The sequence below is a fragment of the Dermacentor silvarum genome, chromosome 10 (assembly GCF_013339745.2).
Source record: "Dermacentor silvarum isolate Dsil-2018 chromosome 10, BIME_Dsil_1.4, whole genome shotgun sequence".
NCBI classification, from domain to species: Eukaryota; Metazoa; Arthropoda; class Arachnida; order Ixodida; family Ixodidae; genus Dermacentor; species Dermacentor silvarum.
In genome coordinates, this window is record NC_051163.1 from 160,573,692 (window position 1) to 160,586,256 (window position 12,565).

A 12,565-nucleotide genomic window follows, 5' to 3' on the forward strand; every position below is an offset into this window, starting at 1 on the left:
CCTCGCCTTGAACTTTAGTTTCCTGCACTGCGATTATGTTCAATTCTTGTTCTATCGCAATACGATACAACTGATTTTGCCTTCTTTTAGTCGCTAATCCTCGTACATTAATTGTTCCTACGCGCAGGGACCTTTCCAACGACACAATTTTCCTGCCGGACGAGACCGCCGGCAAGACGCCCTCATTTCCCATCTCGACGCTTTGTGCAGTCGCCATAGTGGCGTCTAAGAGTTCACCTCCTTGCCGCCCCTTGTCAGGGACGACGCGCGCGTCCGAACGGCGCTGCGAGGTTTCTTCTTCACCCAATTCGCTTCCAGCGAAGCTTCGACCTGTCTCAGACGCTGCTCCTGCGACACCGCACTCACGTCGTCATGGCGACGCTTTGCCGGGGTTGTCTCCGCGTCCATATTTCCCAGAGCACTTTCGTCGACCGCTGGCTTTATGCTTGCTGCCTGCTGCGTTTGAGAGACGCTGGTCGCGTCCGAGGACTCTCCCGTGGGGCCCTCATCCTGGAGCACCGGACCAACGCCAACCGCGTTCATTGTAGCAGTCTCTTGGTGCTCACCGACGCTGGACACCGTCATGGCCGGCGTCTGCAGCCCCGAGACGCGGACTTCCTTGTCAGCTCCCTGATCGGTTCCGCTCTTGTCGGCTGTCGCAGGTGCCGCAGCTTGCTCTGCCTCTTCCTCATCCATGACAAGCTCGCTTTGGTCTACAACCGTAGATCTGCCCACGGCTTTGGCGTAGCTGCGAGTACATGCCTCCTGTCCATGGCCAAACGCATGACATTCGGCGCACTTCGGTACCCTGCAATCACGCCGTATATGACCCGTGTGCTTGCAACGAAGGCAAAGAGGGGCTCGTCCTGGCGCCACAATGAGCACTGTACCGCTGCCCAGGCGCATCTGGTGCGGTATGTTGTCCAGTGCGATACCCTCTTTCAAAAACAATCGCACAAACTTTGTCAGAGAGTCAGCACATTCGAAGCCCTCCGCTTTCCACCTGTCATTGGTCACCTCCTTCACTTCGCCGTATTCACTAAATGCCCTCCGAATGTTATCGCTCGTGACATCCAAAGCCACCCAATGCAACTTCAGACGCACCTCTTGCCTGTTGGGGTCGATGACGATGCAAAGACGATCCTTGACGACCAACCTTCCTGCTTCTATAAGCTTCTTTTTCGCTTCATCCGTCCGCAGGTTAACGAGCCAGACGTGGGACATCTGGTAGGCACCTATTACAGCAACGTCCTTGATGACGCCGGCGTCTTGTAAGGGCTTTCGAAAGTTTTCGATGCGATATGGACGACCTGAGATGTCGCAGTGCAGCATGACTGCACGCTTCATAGCTTCACCTGATGAAACGTTGGGCAATATAATCCTGTAGTCCTTGGGCACGGAAAACGACGGGCTACCACGGCCGTTGACGACCGCTGTCGCAGCTCGCTCGGAGCCAACCATCCTGCGTCCGCACGCGTCAGTGACCGGGAGCAGAATGATTGCGCCACAAACGCATTTGCAGAGAGCTACACAGACGCGCCTTATATATCTAACACTCCTCCGTGTACCCGCGCTCTTGCTCGGGGCGGTGCCGCCGCCTACGAGCAGAAAAGAGAAGTACTGCATTATGACACTAACGCGCACCGACAGTATAGTGCCTAGAATATACTTACTAGTGTGCCGACCGCCGGGCGTGTCCAATGGGAGACGCTGGCACCGCCGGTGATGCCTTCCGCCGGAGGCCACCAGACGGCGACACTGTTTGGGACCGTGCTAACCGAGCGGCGCATCACGCGTCGCTTGCGCTTCGGATGCACTTTGGATGCGCGTTCGTAAGCGCAGTCGGTTGCGGCGCGTTGTAGCTTTCGAGAAAGTAGCATGTGGTGCCTCCGCATGTCATTGCTGGGTTTCTTTTCTGTGCGAGCGGTTCGCACTTGTGTCTGTTCACGGACGGAACCGAGATGTCGTCGCAGAAAACGAGGCGTAAAGACAGCCCCTGTTTTTTTCCCATATTGTACAACTGGATACCGCTCAAACAACGAGCAAGTCTCATTATTCAGCGCGCCTGCTGACCCAAAACGTTTTGCCGAGTGGGAGAAGAATATAAGAGGGCAGATCGAAGGCTAACTCTGGCGGCTGTCGCTTGTGAGAAACACTTTAATAATTGCTACATTGAGCGCTCGTTCAAAATTAGTCGACGGTGTTTCGCCCATGAAAATGTGCCCTGTTTAATTACCATCATTTATGGCAATTAATTTAATTTATGGTAATTAGGTACAGCTTGCTGTGAATTTAGCATTTGTGGACATGTCTGGCATATAATTGTTCACTGTGGAAAAAAGTTACACTTCTTCGGAAACCACGTATTTATTTATTGGTATTTTAACACGAAAGTGTTTTATGCCGGGGTCCACCAAGACTTCACTGACGTATTTCCGTCACGGAAATACGTCATAATACAAAGAAAGAAACCAGAAGAAAAAGTTCCACAAACATGCAAAATTTGGAAATCGAACCCACGACCTCTCGGTCCGCGACGATAGATCGCCGAGCGTTTAACCCATTGCGCCACAAACGCATTTGCAGAGAGCTACACAGACGCGCCTTATATATCTAACACTCCTCCGTGTACCCGCGCTCTTGCTCGGGGCGGTGCCGCCGCCTACGAGCAGAAAAGAGAAGTACTGCATTATGACACTAACGCGCACCGACAGTATAGTGCCTAGAATATACTTCTAGGCACTATACCGACAGTGAACGCTTCGGTGGTCTCAGCACTACGATGCCTCGATGCCAGCATTCGAAGGGACGCTGGCATCAAGAAGCACTACCAACGCCACCTAGGTGGCGTTCACCGTACTCAGCACAGCGGAGCGTGGCCTCCGCAATTAGCTCTGAAAATGTTTCTGAAGTTGATCGCGGAGGCTGCAATTACGACGCGCTGTACGCGCTGATTTGACTCGGTGACGATTCAGTTACGTGCTTTGTCTTGCGCGTTGTATTAGTGTGTCAGTTACGTGCTTCGTCTTTCGCGTTGTGCTAGCGTGTGCAGCGTAGTGCAGCTTCCATATGCACGACGGTTGCTCATGGTCATCGACGTTGGTAGTCGTGATGGAGGAGACGTGCCACCAGGCGTCAGCGTGGGTGCATCAACGCCTAAGGGCGCTTTAGCCACAAAACACCAATAGACATTATATATCAATGTGCAATAAACATTACACTACTTCTGTGAAGACACGTTTCACTTTCGTGTTCTATACCGATTCCTATATAAGAGGGATCAACCACATTTTTTTCCCTTAAGAATCTACCTTGTACCATTACCCATGACTGTGAGATACTCGGTCGTTCCCTGCTTTTTTTCCACCAATACTCTAAACCTCTCTGGCTTATCTGGTCTGCTGACCGGTTTATGCTTCCGTCCACTTTAAACTCAAGCGCTTCTGGAAAGTGTACGTTACCTGCGCTTCTCACTGGATGAATCCCTTCATATTCCATGAGGATGTGCTGAGTGGTCTCCGGAGTTTCACTGCAGCATACATATATGCCTCCTCCAGTTCAGAATATTTTCTCCGCTCTGTTTTTGTCCTTAGGCAACCGGCTCGAGCCTCAAATAGCAATGCACTGTCTTTTGTGTTATCGTACAGATTTTCCCTTCTAATTTCTACCTTCTCACGCGATATGGAATGCCCGCCACGTGGCGTCGATACGTGCAAACTTTGCATTGCAGTTGCATTGTATTCCTCCAGCTGTCACGTGTCAAGGGATGCGAAATGTGCGCCGCGTAGTCTCGGTGCCTGTGTTTACTCTTCATTGCACATTATGGCGCCTCTTCGCAAGGTACGAACCGCTGCTGAAGAAGAGAATGGCAGGACTATGCGCGAGACTGCAGTCAGGCAACGTCGAACTCAGCAGACCGCTGTGCAGAAAGCAGCACAAGCCGCAGCCCCTGTCAACAGCGGGTGGACAGGTAAGTTCGTTCTCGTGAAAATGACGCAGACTTCACCGTGAAGACCCTATATAGTGCGTGATACCGAAAATGGAGCTCTTATGAAGCCGCTACTCCTGCTTACGCTGTGACTGCGGCGTGGGCCGCGCAGGCTTGAGACTTTTAAAGTAATGCCTCTTCTCCCGACTTTCCGAGCGATGCTGCTGTGAACTGGCTAGCACGTGCCTGAGTTTCTTGCAACACCACCAGACGGCGCTCGCCTCCGTGCTTCCCGAACGGCACAGCTGCGGCAGCGTTTCAAACTTTGTGCGTATGGCACGCGCCTTGCTTGCTTGCCTTCCTTTGCCACAAAAATGCACGTGTTGGGCTGTGCAGGTCGAGTACTGGGCTTTGATAGCCTAAGCATTACAATCGTTCATAGCCTGAAGAGAATTTTACTTCTGTCGTCGTGATGGGGAGGGCGCGCTTGCGGGGTATGAACAATTGCTTAAGAGGGTATTGAGCCATTCACTGTCTTACGTGAATAACGGGTTTAATTTTGCAGCAATTTAATTTTGAAGAATCGCAAGCGGCAATGCGACAGCGGCGGACTGCGGGCATACCGTCCGTGACGTCGTTCTTTCCGTCGCAGCCGAACGTGTGTGTAACCTCATTAGGGAAAAAAATGTGGTTGATCCCTCTTATATAGGAATCGGTATAGAACACGAAAGTGAAACGTGTCTTCACAGAAGTAGTGTAATGTTTATTGCACATTGATATATAATGTCTATTGGTGTTTTGTGGCTAAAGCGCCCTTAGGCGTTGATGCACCCACGCTGACGCCTGGTGGCACGTCTCCTCCATCACGACTACCAACGTCGATGACCATGAGCAACCGTCGTGCATATGGAAGCTGCACTACGCTGCACACGCTAGCACAACGCGAAAGACGAAGCACGTAACTGACACACTAATACAACGCGCAAGACAAAGCACGTAACTGAATCGTCACCGAGTCAAATCAGCGCGTACAGCGCGTCGTAATTGCAGCCTCCGCGATCAACTTCAGAAACATTTTCAGAGCTAATTGCGGAGGCCACGCTCCGCTGTGCTGAGTACGGTGAACGCCACCTAGGTGGCGTTGGTAGTGCTTCTTGATGCCAGCGTCCCTTCGAATGCTGGCATCGAGGCGTCGTAGTGCTGAGACCACCGAAGCGTTCACTGTCGGTATAGTGTCTAGAAGTATATTCTAGGCACTATACTGTCGGTGCGCGTTAGTGTCATAATGCAGTACTTCTCTTTTCTGCTCGTAGGCGGCGGCACCGCCCCGAGCAAGAGCGCGGGTACACGGAGGAGTGTTAGATATATAAGGCGCGTCTGCGTAGCTCTCTGCAAATGCGTTTGTGGCGCAATTTGGACGTCACGCATGGCTGTTCGCCATGCAGACGTTGATGCTCGCCCTGCAATAGAGTACTTTCGGGAGTCTCTCATTTCATTTCTCGAAATGGAAAAAGTGAAAAAGTGTGTACCCGATTGGGTGCCCCGTATGGAAGGCTTGTTACACATGAAACAGTTCTAAAATTATGAATTTGTCACTACGTGGTTGACTGTTGTACGAATGCAATAAAGAAAAAAAAAGCGTTTGTGGCGCAATGGGTTAAACGCTCGGCGATCTACCGTCGCGGACCGAGAGGTCGTGGGTTCGATTTCCAAATTTTGCATGTTTGTGGAACTTTTTCTTCTGGTTTCTTTCTTTGTATTATGACGTATTTCCGTGACGGAAATACGTCAGTGAAGTCTTGGTGGACCCCGGCATAAAACACTTTCGTGTTAAAATGAAAGCCCCTTTCTTAAATAAAGATGCTTGAATGCGAAGCTTTGGCCCATGCAAACTGAATCAAAGTCCAAAGCCAATGGCCACGCAACGAAGCCAAGAAATGCTGAGCGACCCGATGCGATGCATGTGTGATTTGATTGCTTGTTTACGATTGTATGTTTTGAACGTTGAAGTTGAATGGAGACACATTTCGTTAAGTTGCATAGCCTTTATTTTAGATCATGTAGCCGTTGATTACACGCATACACTCACACTTTCATGGACTGCATGCCGTTGCCGATACACGGGATAGGCCTTACGGGTACGATCGCGCTCGCGCTTACGTTCGCGTACGGCAGCCTCTTCTGCCGTGCGCTGCACCAGCGCCTGGGAATGCATTGCGTGACGCGCGTAATGCAATGCAGATATGTGCAGTTCGTCTGGGTAGCATGGCGTTGCGGTTCCCATTGTTCTTATCTGTACAACTGCGAATGTAAATGGTAGTACTCTTGATTGTGTCCGCAGATGCGCAGACAGTTGTGTTCTGTAAGTTGGCTTTCCTGCAGTGCGTTTTCGGTGCTCACAGACGAATCAGTGATACATAGAGAGCTTCGCTTTAAAATACAAAGACGCAATCAACCATTGAGAAATACTAATGTATCATCGGGATTAACCCAGTGATAAACACCGCGGCCACACGTTTCAGGTTCGCTGGTTAGCCATATGTATACATACGGAGTGCTTGGGCGGTGATTTTTTTTTAAGTGAGCACAACCCTCAGAACACTGTCAAACTCAAAGCGCACACATCCAACTGTAGCTTCTCGGCATACGTAGAAGACCCATGTGATGGAACAGCGAAGATGATGGAACTGCTTGAACTTTGGGTCACTCACTTTTTACCCAACAGCAAAGACTGCAGAAGGTATGCAGCAGTATCGGCTGCAGCGGATGCTTGTCAGGGCAGGCGGCGAAAAACTGTGCATGCGCGTTGTGCGAGCCTCCGGAACGTTTGTTTTAAGCATTATCCACTCAGCCTTTTGCTTCGTCCTTTTATTTCTATCTATTAGACAGTGCGCATGGGCGTGGCTTTATAAATGGAAACTTGCCGTTTTTTCTGTGTACAGGCATCGTGCTGTAACTTTTACAGGAATAAATGCGTGAAAACACATTTTTTTCCGGTCCGGCCAAACTCAGGGGGCGTGCCTCAGCTTACCGTTGACAACTATAGAGCACAAAAAACTAGGAAAATTCATCCAACATTTATTTTAAGAAGCCAAAGTTTCGGAGCCCGACTGGCTCTTGCTTCAGGGTTGACGTTCTAATTATTGCGTGGCATTCTTGAGCTAGGTACGCGGGATCACTTTCTGTTCCGTTTCGTTCGTCCATCCTTCAGTTTCGTCTCCTAAAACCCCGTACTGCCATCTACGTTTCAATAGGTGAATTTCTGTGAATACACAAACTGCTGCACGGTTATACCACCACCTATACCATGGGCGCACGAACCTCCGACACCACATTTTATCAACCAGCATGCGAGCGATGGTTAATGCTTATTTGCGCCTAAACTTCGTCCTTCAAACGGTTTTCTTGACTGTATAAACTCACCATTTACACACAGTACTGCCTAATAAATACCTAAAGAAACACCATTTCAATTGCCCCACGGTCGTGAAGTTTAGTACAAAAGCCCGATATTGAAACTATTGTCCTACAGACGCACGCATCGACAAGCCGCATAAAACACCCCTTATTAATTCCTCGCGGGCAAGCGGGCGCGTTGAGACGCTTGGCGTGTTTCGATTTGGCTATACAGAGGCGCAATTAGAACGCAGGTGAGAGCTTGCGCGCACAAGGAACTCGAGGATAACGCAAGCAACCAGATAATTGCACCTACAACAACAGAGAGAAGCTTCTGAAGAGGACGTGTTGGAACGAAGGTGAGCGTGTCGGTGGGTAAATTATGCGCGAAAAGAAGGCTACAGCAACATTTCTTTCGTTTACCCAACACAAGGGCGGTAGTAAAAGTTGACAGTCAATTCACTATGGTTACGTGATTAGAATGCGAAAGCATGAGAACTTGTCTAAGTTATCACCGTAAATTAAATCTCCACACTAATCTACATTGCTCTAATTTGCACCCACCTTAATCCACCTTAATCCTCTTTATTCGGACTTCATACAAATAAATACACCTTAATCTAATTTTGGGAATAGGCCAGATCCGACGCCGTGGCTGTTCACCATGGAATTTCGCAGTGCGAGCCGCAGCAGGTTCAGCGCCGGGAACGTGACGTGATAACTTGGTCAGGTGGGTTTTGTTACCATCGGATGATAACAACGTAAAGCGGATTTTGCGCTTCAAGGGCCACATAATGCTTTCGCATTAAGTTTACTGGGGGAGATCATCATAGTGAGCGTGATACTCTTTGCAGTTGCTTATTTCTTAAAATATGACAGTCTATTTCAAGGGCACATTTTAGGCTTCACGAGTAATGTTTACGAAAAATTCTACGCGCTATATGACAATTCCAAAGTGGGGAGTTTCTGCCCTAATTTTACCGCTTTGACTGGAGCGCAGACACATTTCGCATCCCTTGAGAGTAAACGGCGGGAAGTGTTCCTGACGGACGTTTGGTGTTATCCGATGTGCTTTGGATGTATCACGATTCCAAAAGAAGCGGCCGCCAGTGCTTGTTTTCTCTCTGCAAGACGACGGTGGCGTGAGAGTTAATGTGGTGGTCAAACAGTGGAACGAACCATATAGTTTACATGCTGCAACGGCGCGCACTACGCTCGTGTTGTGACCTTAACCAGATACGAGACAGTGACCCTGGGTCGCTATCGTGTACGTGCTCGAAAAGCCGACGACCGGTTTCGTCTCACGTGATGGCCCCGGCCGCGCAGATATCGTGGCCTAGGCCAGTCTAGGCCAATCGCGTGAGGCGAAACCGAACGTCGGCTTTTCGAACGCGTACAAGATGGTGGTCAAGCTTGAACGTCTACGAGGCAGTTCCAAGAAACTACGTACGGCTTTCTCCATAGCCGATGTGTAGTGCACTGCGCCAGTCCCTGTGTGCGCTCGGTCGTGTCGTTCACGCGACTAAGGATCCTGTTGTGAGGCGGCAGCTAAAGCGTTTGACGGCTGACGTGAGTCTGGACCCCGACACACCACCACTACGCAAGGCAACGCGCACAAGCAGCGCACTTGTGGCACTTTGACCAACCTTATCGAAACTACTCCTCGTGCAGTGACCGGCACAGTGTGGCACTGTACCGGTAACTGGTACAGTGCCGCCTTTGGAGCCAACAACTGCGCTTGCATGTAGGCTCCCAGTAGGGAGCCTATACATGCAAGCGCTGTTTTAGGGTGGTGACAGCCTTTGTAAGGGCACTTGCCGCCGCCAGCTAAATTGGCGGGTTGAATCTGGGGCACAAAATGGCGAAAGACCAGCTGACAGACCACATTTCCCGCAACGCTTGGTGACTTTAATATAATTCACTTCTTTTAATAAACTTTGGCCTCATCAACCAGAGACAAATGGCGCGTCTGAGCGCCGTACACGACACGTCTTCGTTTTAGTTAAACAGACTAGTAAGGGCAGTCTTTATAACAGCACACTTCGAAAAACACCCTTTACATATTATGTACATACAACTGGAAGGCAACGACACTGCTTAATGCAGTTCACATTCTTGGCGTGAGATAATCCTACCACGAGCACGCCATCGTGCCTTTTATCTTTTTGCTTTATATGTGTCGCACGCATGCAACAGAAAAGCAAGTTTGATATGTTCAAATAAAAGGAAAAGGCAACTAGTATATTAAAGATGTATGCAGGTTTCTTGACGCACTGGCGGAAAACTAAATTAAAGAAATTGAATAGATTGCATGCCAACATGAGTACATCAGAGCGTGACAAAAAAAAAAGGCAGGAAGACTGGGGAAATGGTTACCCACCAAATTTCGCGGTAAATAGCGGTGAAAAATTTTGGTGTTGTCACCACCCTAAAACAGCGCTTGCATGTAGGCTACCAAAACTGCTAGCACGACAAATGACATGTCCCCGTTGCGTGTCTACTGGCGCTCAGTTGACTCTATTTGTGCACAGTTTCCACACACAAAGACAAAGACGCACAAGAACTCACAGACGCGCACTGTGGCAACGGTCATAAAAACAACGGCAGTGCTTTTCACTCGAGCTGCTGTGACAAAACGTAAGGGTAGCTACAATCGCTACGGGGGAGACAACACAAGCCAAGCAGACGACAACCGTAAATATTAAATGCGGAGCATTTCTTGGCGAACATTCGCTACTTTGACAGTATCTATCTATCTATCTATCTATCTATCCATCTAGCCGTCTACGTCTTTGTGTTCTCATGGTCGTTTTGTTAACTTCGGATGTACCAAAAATGGCATACTATGAGAAGAGTATATGAGGAACATAAGTGATATGTGATGACATGAATGTCATGACATGCTTGTCATGTAGGTCATGAAACAGCCGCCTACGTCCTGGTGCTCTCATGGTCGTTTCGTTAACATGGTAGGTACTAAAATTGGCATAGTATGACAGGAGTGTATGACGGACATAAGTGATAGGTTATGACATAAATGTCTTGACATGCGTGTCATGTAGGTCATGACAATGACCCAGCGAAAAATATTAACACTCAAAAACCACTGAAATGGGTTCGCACGTGGGTACTAAGTGAAGGAAACACTAAAGTATGCTGGTAGAAGTCATTGTCATGAGCATGACTCAGTAAAAATGACAATGATTCAGCAAAAAAGATTAACACTCAAAAAACACTGGACTGGGTTCGGACGTGGGCACTAAGTGAAGGAAACGCTAAAGGATAGTGGTAGAAGTCATAGTCATGACCACGACTGAAGGAAAATGACAATGACTCAGCGAAAAAAATATTAACATTCAAAAACTAATGGAATGTGTTCGGATGTGGTACTAAGTGAAAGAAAAGGCTAAAGGTTGATGGTCGAAGTCATACTCATGAACATGACTATGGCTTTCGCCTTAAGATCTCTTAGGTGTAGCTAAAGGGACTCCTGAGGGCTTATGACATGAATGTTATGACATGCGTGTCATGTAGGTCCTGAAAGAGCCGCCTGCGTCTCGGTGCTCTCATGTTCGTTTAGTTAACTTGGTAGGTTCCTGGCACACTGCTTCGCATAACATCGATTCCCACAGGGCGTGGGATCTGCCTGCTTTTTAATAGGTAGAGTGTCATGAAACTTCTTACCGTTGTAGGAACGTTTGTGGCCATCGATAAATGCATTATTGATCGTGACGTTTTCACACATCCAGAGCAACCTCGAATTCCTTAGCAATTGCAGAGGTTACATCCCCGTCCGTTTCTTATTATTAGAATGATTGAAACCTGTCGTCGGCACTTCTTTCGCATTTCAGTGCAACACCCATGGCATTCAGTAGCGATCGCACTTATTGGAAGAGACATGTACCTTACATCAATACGGGGATTCAGGTGCAGGAATATCAAGTACCACAACACAAATTTTGGAGCTCGGATGTTTCCTACCCTCTATCACGACCCATCGCCCCGAAAATTGACCCTTCAGTTGAAGTATTCGCAAACGAGACAAGTTTATGCTAGCAGCTTAACAACTAGCGTTATACCAGATAAACGTTCGATACCCTGGTTATGTTCAAGCGTACACAACTGAATCTTGTCAAATTCTTCTACAGCCACCTTTGTCATTCCAGTATCGAAACGAAAGCCGACGTTTCAGCTGTCTCACACGATCCCATGAACTGCAGCATATCTTTTTGCAATATTGTCTTCGTTACGATACATAAATTTAGCGCAAAAAGAGAGACATTAGGTCATCCTTTGTCACTTTCAGGCAGCGTTGTCGTCACTTCACAGTGACATCAGCGATTCGCGAGATATGGCTTTAGTTTATGAGATTCCAAAGGAACTCGCCAATGCAAGCGAGGAGAATCGCACAATAATGTTCCAGCAGCTACCTGGCCACTGCAATGTCTCAGCAAATGTTGCAACGGACGAGGCAGCTAGACAAACGCATGTTAACGTCACATCTGGACTTCCTCTAGCACAAGGCAAATTGCGGCATATACTAAGGCAGATCTCCGCCCGTTGTTGCCCAGCGACATGGTTCGATTAGAATTCAAAATCTTGACAATTATTAAGATATTAAGATCTTGTCTACATTGGATGCAAGCAAAAGATTGAAACGCTGATTCATCGTCTGCGGTTCGGCACCGCGTACAGTTTCTGTATAAAACTTCTAGAACTGGTAGCCCTCAATGCACTTCTGGCCACATGGATGAGATTATACAAAAACTTCTGCTAAAATATCCGCGACATGACCCACAGAGACAATGTTCAGCACGTGATTTAATGGCATTGGGCCGCAGGGCCGTCACCTTAAGGAATTATGTCCAAGGCCAACATGTTTATTGTAAACACGAGCGTGAATGGGGCTCAAAATATTTCTAGGAGTCAGCGATATTCTTGGAAAGTATTGCATAGAGTATTTATTTGTGATCAGCTCACTCTGTGTTTAATTTTGCATGACTTTGGCACATGCAATGCCTGGATTTATGTGCTTTCGTGTGAACCTATCCCATGTTTTCTTATGTGCCCAACCTAAGTGTAACTATGCAACTGGAATTTGCGTTGGCTTTAGTGTTCTTATGTGGCAGGACTTAGTGTTGCTGTGTTTCCGAGTAGACTTTCAGTTTTAGTGCTTCTAAGTAATTTCTTTTCCATATCTGTGGACGTTATTATTTGTGCGCACCTATGTGAAACGTAGTA

General features: G+C 48.2%; 1 protein-coding gene across 1 annotated transcript; it reads right to left on the bottom strand.

Moving 5' to 3' along the window:
- Window positions 1-225: 225 nt before the first annotated feature.
- LOC125941162 (uncharacterized) lies at window positions 226-1,389 on the bottom strand (the record flags this gene model as incomplete). Its single annotated transcript, XM_049658128.1, has 1 exon — window positions 226-1,389. A coding segment is annotated over one exon (1,164 nt), but the record flags the coding sequence as incomplete, so codon positions are not given.
- Between the last annotated feature and the right edge of the window lie 11,176 nt (window positions 1,390-12,565).